At 43.1% G+C, this 17,193-nt stretch overlaps 1 protein-coding gene across 2 annotated transcripts in view; it reads left to right on the top strand.

Annotated features, from left to right (window-relative positions):
- pank1 (pantothenate kinase 1) overlaps positions 1-17,193 on the top strand; it is a 99,069-nt gene that overhangs the window by 61,560 nt on the left and 20,316 nt on the right. For both annotated transcript variants that reach the window (XM_033033554.1, XM_033033555.1), the window contains 3 exons: positions 2,636-2,988; positions 9,873-10,126; positions 16,057-16,233. In XM_033033554.1, coding sequence (XP_032889445.1) covers positions 2,636-2,988; positions 9,873-10,126; positions 16,057-16,233 — 784 coding nt within the window. The remainder of the gene's footprint in view (positions 1-2,635; positions 2,989-9,872; positions 10,127-16,056; positions 16,234-17,193) is intronic.

Below are 17,193 nucleotides of genomic sequence, written 5' to 3'. Positions count from 1 at the left end.
AGCTGTCCAACCAAAAAATCATGTTTTTAATATGTACTGCCCAATAGTAGTATAAAAAGTTCGGAACTGTCAGTCCCCCAGATTCTTTAGGTTTACACAGGTGTTTTCTTTGGATTCTGTGCGATCTGTAGTCCCATATGAAGTTTGTAATTTTGGAGTCTAATTTTTTTAAGACATTTTCTGGTAAGTATATTGGTACTGATTGAAATAGATATAATATTTGTGGTAGAAAAATCATTTTTATAGCATTTATTCTACCTATTAAAGACACCGGTAGGGTTTTCCAGAATTTAATCGACGCATTCAATTTAGTTAGTAAAGGCATAAAATTTGCATTAAATAGTGATTTATATTTTCTAGTAATTTGGATACCCAAATACTTAAATTTTTCTGTTGCACTTTTTTACAACTTCTTTTTTTTTTTTTTGTTACACTGAAAAAAGATTAGAATAAGAAAAAGAAGTTAGATAGTAAAGGATAGAAAGATGTGAAATATATAGTGTGTGAAAAAAGAAAACGAGTAAATGAAGAAAGTTGAGAGAGAGAATAGAGAAAAGAAAATAAAATAAAAAAGAAAAGGAGATCATTATTTATAATCTTGACCAACCCTCGTCCAGTCCTGAAACAGTTATTTTTTACAATTGTGTTGCACCATATGATTCCAAAAAAACGACGAATGGAGACCAACTCGTTATGAATTGGTCTGATTTATCCATTAGGAGGAATCGCATTTCCTCAAGATGAGCTGTGTCCAACATACTTGCAATCCACATTTTAAGCGTTGGTATTGATGTACCCTTCCAAAATTTAAGAATTAATTTTTTTGCTATTATTAAACCATAGTTAAGGAATAGATTTTGAGATGTGTTCAATTTATTCCCATCTTCCATTACGCCAAATATAATCATTTCAGTATTAGGTTCCATTCTTGTCTTGAATAATTTTGTAAATATTTCAAAAATATCATTCCAAAATCTATAAAGTTTTATGCAGGAAACTAAGGAGTGTGTTATAGTTGCCTTTTGGGCTAGACATTTATCACAAGTGGCGGATATTCTGTTGCACTTTTAAATGGAAATTTTAACAGGTGTCGAATCTTGGGGTTTTAACGTCATAATTTCACTTTTATTCCAGTTTATTCTATATCCTGAAAAGGAGCCAAAATCCTCTATTAAATTTAGTATATTTGGTATACTAACTTGCGAGTTTGTAATGTATAATAATACGTCGTCTGCGTATAGTGAAATTTTATTATTTGAATCTTTGGTATTATATCCCCGGATATTCGGATGGCTTCTTATATTTTCTGCTAAAGGCTCTATGACAAGGGCGAATAGCTCTGGTGATAATGCACACCCCTGTCTATTGCCTCTTGATAAATGAAATTTTAAAGATAACATATTGTTAGTCAGTATTCTGGCTGTTGGCTTGTCATATAATAATTTTACCCATGACATGAAATTCTCTCCCATGTTAAATTTTTGCAATACTTTATACATATATTGCCATTCTACTTGATCAAATGCCTTTTCTGCGTCCAATGAAATAATTGATACATCTGCTTCTTCAGTTTTTTGTGAATACATTATATTAAACAAGCGCCTCAAATTATTAGCTGAGTATCTTTTAGGTATAAACCCTATTTGATCCGGATTTATTAGTTTACTAACATATTTACTCAGTCTTCTCGCTAAAGTCTTTGCTAGTATTTTCTGATCTGTATTTAAGAGTGCTATAGCTCTATATGAACCTGGTTCTTCTAGATATTTATCTTTTTTTGGTATAAGTGTAATAGTTGATTCAGCTAATGTTTCTGGTAATGTAAAGGCATGAGTATATAATCTATCTATATGTCCACTGTAACTTTGGCAACCCCCCTCACTGTCTCAAACTCCATTAATGTTGGTGTTGGCTTCAAACTTATTAATCGTTGTACATTTACGTCCAGGTTGTTTATATATATACCACAAAAACAGGAACGAGCACAGATCCCTGTGCATCTCCACTGCTTTATTTTGATGAAAGCTTGCAATTCAATGTTTTATTTTCCAAACTTGGGCACCAAAGATATCATGGTTTTAAGAGGTCAAATTAGTCTGGCTGTTATGATGTGTTTATTGCTTTGTATGTAACTTGCTAGGCCTCTTTGTGCCTAGTTCTGAGGAATTTAGTCTTGTGTCATAGAGTCATAGAGTGATACAGTGTGGAAACGGGCCCTTTGGCCCAAGTTGCCCACACCGGCCAACATGTCCCAGCTACACTAGTCCCACCTGCCCGCATTTGGTCCATATCCCTCCAAACCTGTCCTACTCATGTACCTGTCTAACTGTTTCTTAAATGTTGGGATAGTCCCAGCCTCAACTACCTCTGCCAGCTTGTTCCGTACACCCACCACCCTTTGTATGAAGAGGTCCTTTGTGTGTTATGATGGTCACCCTGGTATTTTTTTAAGCTAACGCAGTTGTATCATGAGCATTTGTATTTGCTCTTCTGATAGCTGAGGAAAGAAAGTTGTTTCATATTATACCTCCTCATTTTAGATTTGAAATTGTCTGGATTTTGGTACGTCAACTATTGTTGCATAAGTTAAACAATAATAAATAGTTAACAAAGATTCATATTTTTTTCCTCTTAGCATTCCCTTGGTTTGGAATGGATATTGGTGGAACTCTTGTCAAACTTGTATATTTTGAGCCAAAAGACATCACAACTGAAGAAGAGCAGGAGGAGGTGGAGAATCTGAAGAGCATTAGGAAGTATCTAACATCTAACGTAGCTTATGGAAATACAGGGATTCGCGACGTGCACCTGGAGCTGACCAATCTGCTCATGTGTGGACGCAAAGGGAACTTGCATTTCATCCGCTTTCCAACACATTCCATGCCCAAGTTCATCCAAATGGGCAGAGACAAAAACTTTTCCAGTTTACACACTACTATGTGTGCCACAGGAGGCGGGGCCTACAAATTCGAGGATGACTTCAGAAAGGTAATTTATACTAGTGGACCGAGTATGTATAAGTACTAGTATAAGTATGTATAAGTACTAGTATGAACAATGCACCAATTTTATCCCTTGCCCAACAATTAGACTTTTTTACATTTTTTACACAGAGAGTCGTGAATCTGTGGAATTCTCTGCCACAGAAGGTAGTTGAGGCCAGTTCATTGGCTATATTTAAGAGGGAGTTAGATGTGGCCCTTGTGGCTAAAGGGATCAGGGGGTATGGAGAGAAGGCAGGGATGGGATACTGAGTTGGATGATCAGCCATGATCATATTGAAAGGTGCAGGCTCAAAGGGCCGAATGGCCTACTCCTGCACCTATTTTCTATGCTTCTATGTAAATGTTTGCCTGATGCAAGGCTTTCCTGTTTGCCCTTCCCGAGATCTAAAATTCTCACGATCCAAAGCTCAGAATTACAATCGCAGCACTATCTTGACGTATCTGTTTTATTTTTCATGTTTTTTTCCCGCTTAAATTCCCATATTTAAATTTCTCTTTGACTTTGTTCCAAGATCTTCTACATCATCGTAAAATCTCCTGCCGTTTAAGCCACACTTTCTTTCTGCCTGTTATTGTCCTGCCTGTTTTTTTATCTGCCATCATTCCACCTTTCCATTCCGGTAACCCATGGATCTTGCATCCTTTCTCAAAACTATCATGATTTCTAATTTTGAACCTGCCAGCAAACAGCTCAGAAACAGGCCCTTCCGCACCGACCAACGATCCCTGCACATTAACACTATCCTACACACACTGGAGACAATTTACATTTATATAAAGCCACAAACAAACCTGTATGTGCAAGGAGACTGAAGTTCTCGGAGAAAACCCACGCAGGTCACGGTACAAACTCGAACGTTAAACTTAAAGGTTTAGATCGTATATGACAGAACAAATCCTGAGACAGAACGGATCTAAAACATTTATGCCTCGTCACGCTATCATTCTATAGTACCATTATTGCCACAGGGATTCGAAGTCATGGTACAAAATCATTTAAAATGATGAACAAATATTTTTCTAGTTGCCACCAGACCACAGGGTATATATGCATTTTTTCTTAAATGTTTGGAAATTATTGCAGTAGGTAACAATTATATTTTGATTAGTTCATTTGTTTCTCATGGTCACACAGCGTGGAAACAGACATTTTGGCCCAACTTGCCTATCCCAACCAAGATGTCCCATCTACACCTGTCCCACCTGCCTGCGTTTGGCCCATATCCTGCTAAACCTTTCCTATCTATGTACCTGCCCAAATGTGTTTTGAATGGTGTATCTGCCTTATCTACCTCCACTGGCAGCTCATATCCGGCATTCAACTGTATACATGGAAATCAAAATTGTTAGTGCAGCCCCAGACTGCATCTCATTCACTTCCTGTACCTCCTCCTCAAAGACAGAACAGGGGTAACATCGTCACAGACTTATACAGCAGGGAAATAGGTCTTTCGGCCCAACTCGTCCATGCCGACTAAGTTTGTTAACCGAGCTATTTTCACTTGCCTGCACCTGCCCCATATCCCTCCAAACCTTTCTTATCTGTGTACATTTCCAAGTATCTTTTAGTTTAGGATTTAGTTGTAGAGATACAACGTGGAAATAGGCTCATTGGCCCATCAATTCCACGCCATCCAGCGATCACCCGTATCCTACACACGAGGGACAATTTACAGCAACCAATTAGCCTACAAATCTACACGTCCTTGGAATGTGGGAGGAAACCGGTACAGCCGGAGAAAACCCATGCGGTCACTGGGAGAATGTACAAAAACGGCACAGACAGCACCTATAGTCAGGATGAAGTCTGGGTCTCTGGCTCTGTAAGGCAGCAACTCTATTGCTGTACAATTATGCAGCCCTCAAAAATTGTAATTGTACCTACACCCCTTTGTCTCCATATCCTACAACACTCCGCAGGGCTCTACCATTTATTGTACAAGTCCTGCCCTAGTTAATCTTGCCAGAATGCAACACCTAGCATTTATCTGAATTAAACGGCATCTGCCGTTCCATGGAGCGTTGGCCCAGTTGATCAAGATGCGCTTGCCATCTTAGAAAACCTTCTACACTGTTCAACTGTAACACCAGTTTTCATCTGCAAACTAATGAATCATGGCACTTACATTCTCAAGACAAGGCAACACAAGAGTGTTTATTGTCATGTGTCCCAGATAGGACAATGAAATTCTTGTTTGCTGCAGCACAACAGAATATTATAGGCATAAATACAGATCAGATCAGTGTGTCCATATACCATAGAATATATATATATATATATATATATATATATATACGCACATAAATAAACAGATAAAGTGCAATAGGCTGTTATAGTTCAGAGTTTGTTTGAAGTTGTGCTTAATAGTCTGATGGCTGTGGGGAAGCAGCTGTTCCTGAACCTGGATGTTGCAGATTTCAGGCTCCTGTACCTCTACCTGATGGCAGCAGAGAGATGAGTGTGTGGCCAGGATGGTGTGGGTCCTTGATGATGTTGGCAGCCTTCTTGAGGCAGCGACTGCGATAGATCCCCTCGATGGTGGGGAGAACCGAGTCGATGATGGACTGGGCGGTGTTTACAACTTTTTGCAGCCTTTTCCACTCCTGGACACTCAAGTTGCCGTACCAAACCACGATGCAACTGGTCAGCATGCTCTCTACTGTGCACATGTAGAAGTTTGAGAGAGTCCTCCTCGACATACCGACTCTCCGTAATCTTCTCAGGAAGTAGAGGCGCTGATGTGCTTTCTTTATGATTGCATCAGTGTTCTGGGACCAGGAGCGATCTTCGGAAATATGCACGCCCAGGAATTTGAAGTTCTTGACCCTTTCTACCATCGACCCATTGATATAACGGGACTGTGGGTCCCCATCCTACCCCTTCCGAAGTCCACAATCAGTTCCTTGGTTTTGCTGGTGTTGAGAGCCAGGCTATTGTGCTGGCACCATTTGGTCAATCGGTCGATCTCACTTCTATACTCTGACTCGTCCCCATCAGTGATATGTCCCACAACAGTGGTGTCGTCAGCGAACTTGATGATGGAGTTCGCACTATGTCCGGCTACGCAGTCATGAGTATAGAGTGAGTACAGCAGGGGGCTGAGCACGCAGCCTTGAGGTGCTCCCGTGCTGATTGTTATCGAGGATGACACATTTCCACCAATACGGACAGACAGTGGTCTGTGAATGAGGAAATCGAGGATCCAATTGCAGAGCGATGCGCAGAGACCCAGATCTGAGAGCTTCGTAACCAGCTTGGAGGGGATGATGGTTTTAAAGGCCGAGCTGTAATCAATGAATAACAGCCTGACATATGAGTTTTTGTTGTCCAAGTGGTCCAGTGCGGAGTGGAGAGCCAGTGAGATCGCATTCACCGTTGATCTGTTGTGGCAGTATGCGAACTGCAGTGGGTCCAGGTTTTTCTCGAGGTAGGAGTTGATATGCACCATGATCAACCTCTCGAAGCACTTCATCACCACTGGCGTTAGTGCCACTGGTCGATAGTCATTGAGGCACGTCACCTTACTCTTCTTGGGCACCAGTAGTATTGATGCCCTTTTAAAGCAGGTGGGAACCTCAGACCTCAGAAGTGAGAGGTTGAAAATGTCCGTAAAAACTCCAGCCAGTTGGTCCGCACAGGTTTTCAGAACACGCCCGGGTATACCATCAGGTCCAGGTGCTTTCCGAGGGTTAACCCCTCTGAAGGATCTTCTGACGTCGGCCTATGTGACTGTGACCGAAATACCGTCACGGCGAATGGAGGCTCGGGAAGACGCATCAGTATTCTCCCTATCAAAGTGTGTGCGTAAAACGCATTGAGTGATGGAGTGATGCTTCGCTGACATTTGCGCTGCCTCCTGATTTCGCCTTGTAGGAGGTGATTGCATTCAAGCCCTGCCACAGCTGCCGAACATCTGTCTGATCCTCCAGTTTGGAGCAGAAGTCTCTTTTGGCCTTTTTGATGGCCTTACCAAGGTCATATCTGGACTGCTTATAGTCGCCTCTATATCTCCAGACCTGAATGCCCGGGATCTGGTCTTCAGAAGAATGCGGATCTCATGGTTCATCCAGGGTTTCTGGGTAGTAAACACTCGGAAGGTTTTTGTTGGCATGCAGTCCTCCACACATTTCTTTATGAAGTCTGTAACGACTGTGGCGTATTCATTCAGGTCCATTGCCGAGTTCCTGAACATTGCCCAGTCTACAGACTCCAAACAGTCCTGAAGTTGTTCCTCTGCGCCCCCCCCCCCCCTCCCCACCACACACACAAAGCATTATTTGTTATTATTTATATTAAGAAAATTATTTACATTAAGAATTCTCATCCAATTTCTTAATATGAATAATGAACAACAGTGGTCCCAGCACCAATCTCTGTGGCACACCACTTGTTTCAGGTCTCTGGTCTAAACAACGACATTCTACTGTTACCCTCTCTCTCCTAATTAAGCCAATTAAGACCTTGAATTAGCTAGCTCGCCCTGAATTCCATGTGATCTAACCTTCATGATCAGCCGACAATGTGTTATCTTGTCAAAGACCTTGCTAAAGTCAGCGTAGACAGAAAGATAGACACAAAATGCAGGAATAACTCAGCGGGACAGACAGCATCTCAGGAGAGAAGGAGTGGGTGACGCTTTGGGTCGATACCCTTCTTCAGACAATGTCTACATCGCCCTCTGGTGGGGTGGAAGGTGAGGGTCAGTTTGCATGGTCCTCGTCAAACACACCGCCACAATTTGCATTCATAGAAACATAGACAATAGGTGCAGGATGAGGCCATTCGGCCCTTCGGGCCAGCACCGCCATTCATTGTGATCATGTCTGACAATCCACAATCAGTACCCTGTTCCTTCCTTCTCCCCATATCCCTTGATTCTGCTAGCCCCCAGAGCTCTATCTAACTCTCTTTTAAATTCATCCGGTGAATTGGCCTCTACTGTGGCAGAGAATTCGACAAATTGACAACTCTCTGGGTGTAAAAGTTTTTTTCTCATCTCAGTTTTAAATGGCCTCCCCTTTATTCTTGGACTGTGGCTTCTGGACTCCCCCAACATTGGGAACATTTTTCCTGCATCTAGCTTGTCCAGTTCTTCTATAATTTTATACGTTTCTATAAGAAATCCTCTCATCCTTCTAAACTCCAGTGAATACAAGCCTAGTCTTTCAAATCTTTCCTCATATGACAGTCCCGTCATCCCGGGGATTCCACAGATATTTCTCTGCCATCTCTGCTTCCTTCACCAGTCACCTTTCTGCCTCTTCCCATTTAAGCACTCTGCAGAACTCATTCCTTTTTCAACTCCTTGGTCGCCTCATCCATTGCTATGAATTACTCGCCGAATGGCAATTTCCTCTGCAATTGCAAGTGATGCTTTCATCTCTTCCCTTCCCACCATCCCTGCCCAAATAGTTTCCAGGTGAAGGGACTGGAAGTCCACTTGTATTTCGTCCAATCTAGTGGTATACATTGGGTGTTCACACTGTGATCCTTTACATTGGAAAAAGCAACGCAGATAGGGTGACTGCTCTGCGGAGCATCTGCCCTCAGTTTACTGTGACGGCCCTGAACTAATTGCAGCCTGCAACTTTAATTCCCACTCTGACGTATCGACGTGTGGCCTCCTGAACTGTTACAGTGAGGCCCAATCCAATGAGATACAGCATCTGCCATTCCTGCAGGCTGCAGCTTACCGCCTTGTACTTTTGTTCTTGTCGTCAACTTGGTTTCTGTCTGCATCGGGCATTCATTTGTTATATTGGCTCAGCCTGTGTTTTTGTTCCCCCTCCCCCCCCCCCACCACCCTGGGAGAAGAGAAAATTCCTATTCGGACCTGTTTAGTGTTGAAATAAGGCGTAGAAACAGGCCCTTCAGCCCATCAAGTCCGCACGGACCACCGATTACCAGTACACTAGTTCTGTTATCCCCACTTTTGCACCATACATGCTAGGGCCAATTTACAGAAGTCAATCAACCTACCAATCTGTAGGAAAGAACTGCAGATGCTGGTTTTAATCGAAGGTAGACACAAAATGCAGGAATAACTCTGCGGGCCAGGCAGCATCTCTCGATAGAAGGTATGGGTGATGTTCCTGGTCGAGTCCCTTCTTCAGACTGATTGACGTTTCGGGTCAAGACTCTTCTTCAGTCTGAAGAAGGGTCTTGACCCAAAACGTCACCCATTCCTTCTCTCCAGAGATGCTGCCTGTCTCGCATTTTGTGCTCCAGCATTTTGTGTCCACCTATAAATCTGTATGTCTTTGGAATATGGGCGGAAACAGGAGCCCCCGAAGAAAGCCCACACAGTCATATGAAGAACGTATAAGCTCCACACAAATCTGCTGGGCTTGGTTTCCTGCTCTGTTTTTCACAACTCCCACACTCCTTTGTCTGGGCTTCACATTCTGGCTCTTCCCGTTCATTCAATGATAACCTTTTTTACAACTTCTCCTCATGGTTGGTAGATAGAAAATGCTGGAGTAATTCAGCGGGACAGGCAGCATCTCGGGAGAGAAGAAATGGGTGACGTTTTGGGTCGAGACCCTTCTTCAGACTGAAACGTCACCCATTCCTTCTCTCCCGAGATGCGACCAGCCCATTTAACTGTTTCTGTCCCCACATATGAGGCCCGGCCTAATGCACCAGCATTTTCTGTTATTATTTAAAAAAAATATGTACTGGCTTAGTTGAGAAGAATCCGAGAAGAAATGTCTTGCCCCGAAACGTCACCTATTCCTTTTCTTCAAAGATGGTGTCTGTACCGCTGAGTTACTCTGGATTTTTATGTCTATCTTCTGTGTATTTCACCACTTGAGTTTGACGTTTGGTTGAGCATGGTAATCACACAGGAATTTGCTGTTTTCTAGATGGCTGATTTGCAGCTTCTCAAACTGGATGAATTGGACTGTTTGATCCAAGGTCTGCTCTACATTGATTCCGTTGGATACAATGGTCTGTCTGAGTGCTACTACTTTGAAAAATCCACTGACTTTGAGCAGTGCCAGAAAAAGCCATACTGCTTGGATAACCCTTACCCTATGCTGCTGGTCAACATAGGCTCAGGAGTCAGTGTCTTGGCTCTTTATTCCAAAGATAATTACAAACGGGTAACTGGAACCAGGTAAGCATGCACTCTCACTGTTAGTTATGTTTATAAAATGATAAAGTGAGATCTATAATCCTGTGCAAACCTGAAACGTCACCTATTCCTTTTCTCCAGAGATGCTCTCTGTCCCGCTGAGTTACTCCAGCTCTTCGGTTTAAACCAGCATCTGCAGTTCCTTCCTACACATGGACACTGAATATATTAATGATTGAGGAGACTCTTTTTTTCATCATCATCAGGGGTCAAGGCAAAATTGGGTATGAGATGAGGTTTAAACCCTGATATTGAATAATAGAAAAATTATGGTTCTCCTATTTCTTATGTCTGAAGACTGGAGCCATTGTAAAAGATATTTGGAAAAACAAGTGTTTTAAGGGTGGCATAGTGTCCCAGCTGGTAGAGCCATTTTCTCACAACGCCAGAGACCAGGGTTCGATCCTGGCCTTGGTTACTGTCTGTGTGGAGTTTGCACATTCTCCCTGTGACTATGTAAGGTTTCTCTGAGTGCACCAGGCGATGTTTGGGCTTATAGGCTAATTGGCCTCTGTAAAATTGGCCCGATAATGAGTGGATGAGAAAGTGGAATAACATAGAACTGGTGTGAACAGGTGATTGGAGTTCTCGGTGGGCTGAAGGTCCTGTTTTCATGCCGTAACTCTACGCAAAATAAAACTAAAGTGTATATTTGTAGTGTGGTTTGACTGATTCTCAGAAATTACGTTAATGTTCACTCTTAGAAGGGTGATGTGAAAGATAGACAATGAAGGGGAGAAGAGATGGGCATGATCATTAGTATTTGCATGCATAAAGGTAAATGAACAAGGACCCCCAGATCTCTTTGTACTTCCCCTTTTCCCAACTTGTCACCATTCAGATAATAATCTGCCTTCCTGTTTTTGCTACCAAAGTGGATAAATTCACATTTAACCACATTAAACTGCATCTGCCATGCATCTGCCCACTCACCCAACCTGTCCAAGTCACCCTGCATCCTCATAGCATCCTCCTCATAGTTCACACTGCCACCTAGCTTTGTGTCATCTGCAAATTTGCGAATGTTACTTTGAATCCCTTCATCTAAATCATTGATGTATATTGTAAATAGCTGCGGTCCCAGCATCGAGCATTGCGGTACCCCACTAGTCAATGCCTGCCATTCTGAAAGGGACCCGTTAATCCCTACTCTTTGTTTCCTGTCTGCCAACCAATTTTAGAAACTTAGAAAATAGGTGCAGGAGGAGGTCATTCGGCCCTTCGAGCCAGCACCACCATTCAGTGTGCTCATGGCTGATCGTCCCCAATCAATAACCCGTGCCTGCCTTCTCCCCAGCAATCAGCTCCAAAGTTACTCACCAACCATCTATGATTACATTCAAGTCATTTATATATATGACAAACAGCAGCAGTCCCAGCACAGATCACCACAGAATTCCACTGGTCACAGACCTCTAGCCTGAGTATTGTTTTTCCACCACAACCTTCTTCTATGAGTAAGACAGATCTGAATCCACACAACCAAGTCAATATTAATCCCATGCATCTTAATCTTCTGGATCAGCCCACCATGGGGGACTTTATCAAAAGCCTTACTAAAATCCATCTGCTAAAATACTCACTGTCCTAACCTCATTAATCCCCTTCATCACCACCTCAATAAACGCAATCATTGGTAATACCTGAGGGGCAACTTTTTCGATCAGAGGGTAGTGGATATAAGGAATGCGCTGCCAGAGGAGGTTGTTGAGGCAGGTCCTTGTTTGGTTTAGAGATACAACGAGGTAACAAACAGGCCGTTCGGCCCACTGGGTCCGTGCCAACCATTGATCGACCGTACACTGGTGCTTTCTTATCCCACTTTCACATCCTACGCAGCATCCTTTACAGGAGCCAATTAACCTAATTGCCTGCACATCTTTAAAATGTAGGAGGAAACCCGAGCACCCAGAGAAAACCCACGTGGTCACAGGGAAAATGCACAAACTCCACACAGACAACACCCGTAGTCAGGATCAAAACCAGATATTTGAGCATGTAAACGGCTCTTGGACAGGTAAATGGATAGGAAAGGGTTAGAGGGATATGGGCCAAACATGTGCAAATGCAACTGGCTTAGATGTGGCATCTTGGTTGGCATGAAGAAATTGGGCCAAAGGACCTGTTTCTGTGTTGTTTGATTCTATGACACTGTGACTTTATGACCTTTAACAATAAACCTGTTTAAAAATGTTGCATGACAAATCTATTTAATGCTTAACGATTGCAATGTTGTAGTTTATGTGATAATAACTCATGGACAAATAGTTTTCCAAGTAACAGGCATAGTTCCGTGCTGTTCTTCGAGATTATGACTGGAATGTGTTCATGGAAGCAACCTCGATGAGTATACAGACACTGTGACATCATATGTCAGCTTTTGTGAGGACAGTTGCATTCCCACTAGGACCCGGACCTGGTTCAACAAGGACAAGCCCTGGTTTACAGCAGAACTCAGACAACTCCGCCAGTCTAAAGAGGAGGCCTACAGGAGCGGGGATGCAGACCTCTAAAGGCAGGCCAAGTACAAGCTGAGAAGAGGAATCAGAGCTGCCAAGGAAAGGTACTCTGAGAAGTTGAGGAACAAGTTCTCAGCTAGTGACTCTTCTTCAGTGTGGAAGGGCTTGCAAGAAATTACCAGCTACAAGAGGAAAATCCCCCGCTCCTTGTCAGCTGACCAACAACTTGAACAAGTTCTATTGCAGGTTCGATAAACAGAAACCCTGGGAGCCCCTCACCCCCTCCCCAATAAACACTTCACACCTACTCACAGCCTGACTTCAGTCTGCAAAGACTGGGCCCTCTTCCACTACCCACCCCCTCCGTGCTGCACAACATCAGTCTGGCCACTTCTCCATCATCAACAATACAAATTGAGGAGGTGGAGAGGCTGTTCAGAAGACCCAGAAGCCGGAAATCTCCAGGACCGGACAATGTTTCCCCCTCTACCCTCAAGCTCTGTGCCGAACAACTGGCACCGACCGGTCTACACAGACATTTTCAACCAGTCCCTGCAAATCTGTACCGTCCCTGCTTGCTTCAAAGTTTCCACTATTGTCCCTGTACCCAAAAAAGCAAAGATTACTGGTCTTAATGACCACAGGCCTGTCGCACTGACCTCTGTAGTTATGAAGACTTGAAAGACTTGTGCTGGCCAAGCTGAAAAATATCACAAAAATATCTCCATTTTGCATACCGGGCTAATAGATCTGTGGATGATGCAGTCAACCTGGGCCTGCACTTCATCCTCCAGCACCTAGACTGCCAGGGAACCTATGCGAGGATTTAGTTTGTTGATTTTAGCTCTGCATTCAACACCATTGTGCCAGAGCTACTACACTCCAAACTCTCCAAGTTGACTGTGCCTGGACCCCTCTGTCGGTGGATCACCAACTTCCTGACAGATAGGAAGCAGCATGTGAGGCTGGGAAAGCACATCTCGGACCGGCAAACCCTCAGCATAGGAGCACCGCAAGGCTGCGTAATCTCCCCTCTCCTCTACTCTCTCTACACCAATGACTGCACCTTCACTGACTCCTCCGTCAAGCTTCTCAAGTTTGCGGACGATACAACCCTGATTGGACTGATCTAGGATGGGGAAGAATTTGCCTACAGACAGGAAGTGGCACAGCTGGCGTCCTGGTGCCATCGCAACAACCTAGAGCTCAATGCTCTTAAGACAGTGGAATTGATTGTAGACTTTAGGAGAGCTCCCCCTCCCCTCACCCCACTCACCATCAACAACACCACAGTCACATCTGTGGAGTCTTGTAGGTTCCTTGGAACAATCATCTCCATGGATCTTAAATGGAGGGCTACCATCGACTCCACAGTCAAAAAGGCACAACAGAGGATGTACTTCCTGCGGCAGCTGAGGAAGCAGAATCTGCCACAGGCAATGATGGTCCAATTCTACACGGCCATCGTAGACTCTGTCCTCACCTTCTCCATCATGTGCTGGTTTGGCTCAGCCACCAAGCACGACATCCGGAGGCTGCAGCGAATCGTCCGATCAGCTGAGAAGGTTGTTGGCTGCAACCTTCCCCCCATTGACGAACTGTACACTGCAAGGGCCAGGAAGCGAGCGGGTAAGATCATCTCTGACCCCTCTCACCCTGGCCACAAACTCTTTGAATCACTTCCCACTGGAAGGCGACTCTGGACTGTCAAAGCTGCCACAGCCAGACATAAAAACAGCTTTTTTTCCACGAGTAGTAGCTCTACTCTATAACAAAAGTCTTTAGCCTCCTATTGCTCTGGTATTTTATTTAATTCACATGTTTAATCAGTAATGTTTTATTATTAATGTTTTATGTGTCATTCGTAACTGTCACTGTATGTCGTTGTCACTTGTGGGCAGAGCACCAAGGCAAATTCCTTGTATGTGAATATACTTGGACAATAAACTTATTCATTCATTCATATGATCTGTGCAAAGGCAGGCACGGGTTATTGATTTGGGACGATCAGCCATGATCACAATGAATGGCGGTGCTGGCTCGAAGGGCCGAATGGCCTCTTCCTGCACGTATTTTCTATGTTTCTATGAAAGACTGATTGGACCTGGGTTGACTTCCTCATTGAATAGGGATCATGTCAGGCAGTGTGGTAAGCCCACAGTATTCTGATCAAAGGGGATCTGGAATATGTGCACTGAGTGGGGCTTGAACAGAACTCTAACTTAGGGAAATGCTCAAATTAAACAGAAACGGTTTGCACAAGTAACTCGTGATTGGACTGCTGCCGGATGACATAAAGGCTTTGAGGCCATAACCAGGAGGACAAGAATTTAAAACTAAACCTTTGTAGATGACGAGAATCCTCTATAGTTTCATGCAGTATCTTTTTTTTAGTTTAGTTTAGAGATACAACGCGGAAACTGGCCCTTCAGCCCACCGAGTCTGCACCGACCAGTGATCCCCGCATATTAATATTATCTGACACACACTAGGGACAATTTACATTTATACCAAGCTAATTATTCTACAAACATAGAAACATAGACAATAGGTGCAGGAGTAGGCCATTCGGCCCTTCGAGCCGGCACCACCATTCAATATGATCATGGCTGTCTTTGAAATGTGGGAGGAAACCGAAGATCTTGGAGAAAACCCACGCAGGTCACGGTGGGGGGGAACGTACATACTCCGTACAGACAAGCACCCGTAGTCGGAATTGAATCCGGTTCTGGCGCTGCAAGGCAGCAACTCTACCGCTGCGCCACCACTTCCCTTGTCAGAGAAGAAGATTGGCCATCGTTGCCCTTGGCAATCTCTGACCTGCAACCATTGTCTTATAGAAGATTACAGCAGGATATCAGGATTTGAGTGAGCTATGATCTGCCATCTCCCATCCAACAACATTTACTATTGAGCCTCTCAAGTGAATAACATCCAAATAGGTAGGAGACAATGAAGCAAAACTACTCCTGATGGGATTATGCCCTTACAATGAATCAAAGCCCCCAGAACAGAAATGAGGTGCAGAATAAACAAACATCATTTAGAATGGTTGAATTTTCTTGTGAATTTTAATAAATAAAGGATTAAAATATGTTATTACTGGATGAAGTGGGAAGTGGAATATCTAGTGAGCCCTGTGGTATTGGAATCCTACAAATAATCGAACAAGAATTTGCACATTTTGTACATTTGCAAATCCTAAATAATTTGTACTTCACCTTTTTTGGTTTCTTTTGCCATTCAGTGTAGTGCCAGATCTAATGAGTATTTGTTATTTTGCTGAGTAATTACTTTATTTATTGTGCGCTGAACTAAGCTAAACTAAGGTTTTTTTTAAAAACAGCTCATCTCAGCACAAAAACTCAAATAATACATCTGGAAAATAATAAATGCAGCCATTTGAAGTGCTTTGTATTTATGTTTACTTCATTTCTTTTCCGCTGTCCACAGTCTTGGCGGAGGGACTTTCCTTGGCCTATGTTGTCTGCTTACTGGATGTGAGACCTTTGAAGAAGCTTTGGAGATGGCAGCAAAAGGAGACAGCACCAACGTGGATAAATTAGTTAAAGATATCTATGGAGGGGATTATGAACGGTTTGGTCTACTGGGATGTGCAGTAGCATCCAGGTAATTCCCCAAAATCTGTTACTATATGACTACCCATTCTTAGTGATGGGATTGGGTGGCGATCGATGCCTGTGGGAACTGTTGAGAATTGGGATAAGGTTCTATGCTCTAAAAATGAATAGCCTGTTGCAACTTAGTGTTCAAAACATACTGTGTTCTATAAAGCATATCTGTTGGATGGCCTTTAGATCCGGAAATTCCTGGAAGGTTAATGCGACATACAGTAGCTGAAAATGTGTTTTACAACAGGATCCTTTCCATGTGAACACTTTGTGAAGCAGAGAAAGAAAACCTTTCTAACTACACATTGGTCTTGCAGCAAGGAGTGAAAACCAGAGTGGTCAATAGGTCTTGTGCAGCCCCAACCTCTGCCTTTGTAAACATTGGTGGATCTACTAGGCTTTGAGTGAATAGAACCTGTTTGTAACGTGGCTGAGTTTCACTAAGCAACTAGATGCTGGACAGAATTTACTGGAGTCTAACTCTATTCATTTTTTGTTCCTGTGTTTTGTCTTGTAAGTTGCTGGAACTGTAGAGTTGGGAAGGAGAAGCACAGGCATCTTGTGCATGTGAATAATGGGTTCAACGCTGTTACCCACTTCACATTTATCAGACGCAGGAGTAGTTTGGATCAAATCAGGATTAATTAGATCAAATAAAACAAAAAAGTGTAAAAATAATTATACTAAGACAAGAAATAGAAACACGATACGATATGATAGAACTTTATTCATCCCTGGAAGGAAATTGATCTGCCACCAGTCATAACACACAACAAGGTACACGAAATCTCGAAATTAAAATTAAATCAAAATTGGAAAAAAAAGAAAAAGACAAGTGACCTTTGTCTGGCAGCCGTGTGCACAGTGCCGTGATCGGAACACACACACACAAACACACGAACGAACGAACGCAGGCTTATCCCCTGGGCAGAGGATTCTAAAACTAGAGTCTTCCACC

The sequence above is a fragment of the Amblyraja radiata genome, chromosome 15 (assembly GCF_010909765.2).
Source record: "Amblyraja radiata isolate CabotCenter1 chromosome 15, sAmbRad1.1.pri, whole genome shotgun sequence".
Classification (NCBI taxonomy): domain Eukaryota; kingdom Metazoa; phylum Chordata; class Chondrichthyes; order Rajiformes; family Rajidae; genus Amblyraja; species Amblyraja radiata.
This window is presented reverse-complemented; position numbering and strand designations above follow the sequence as displayed.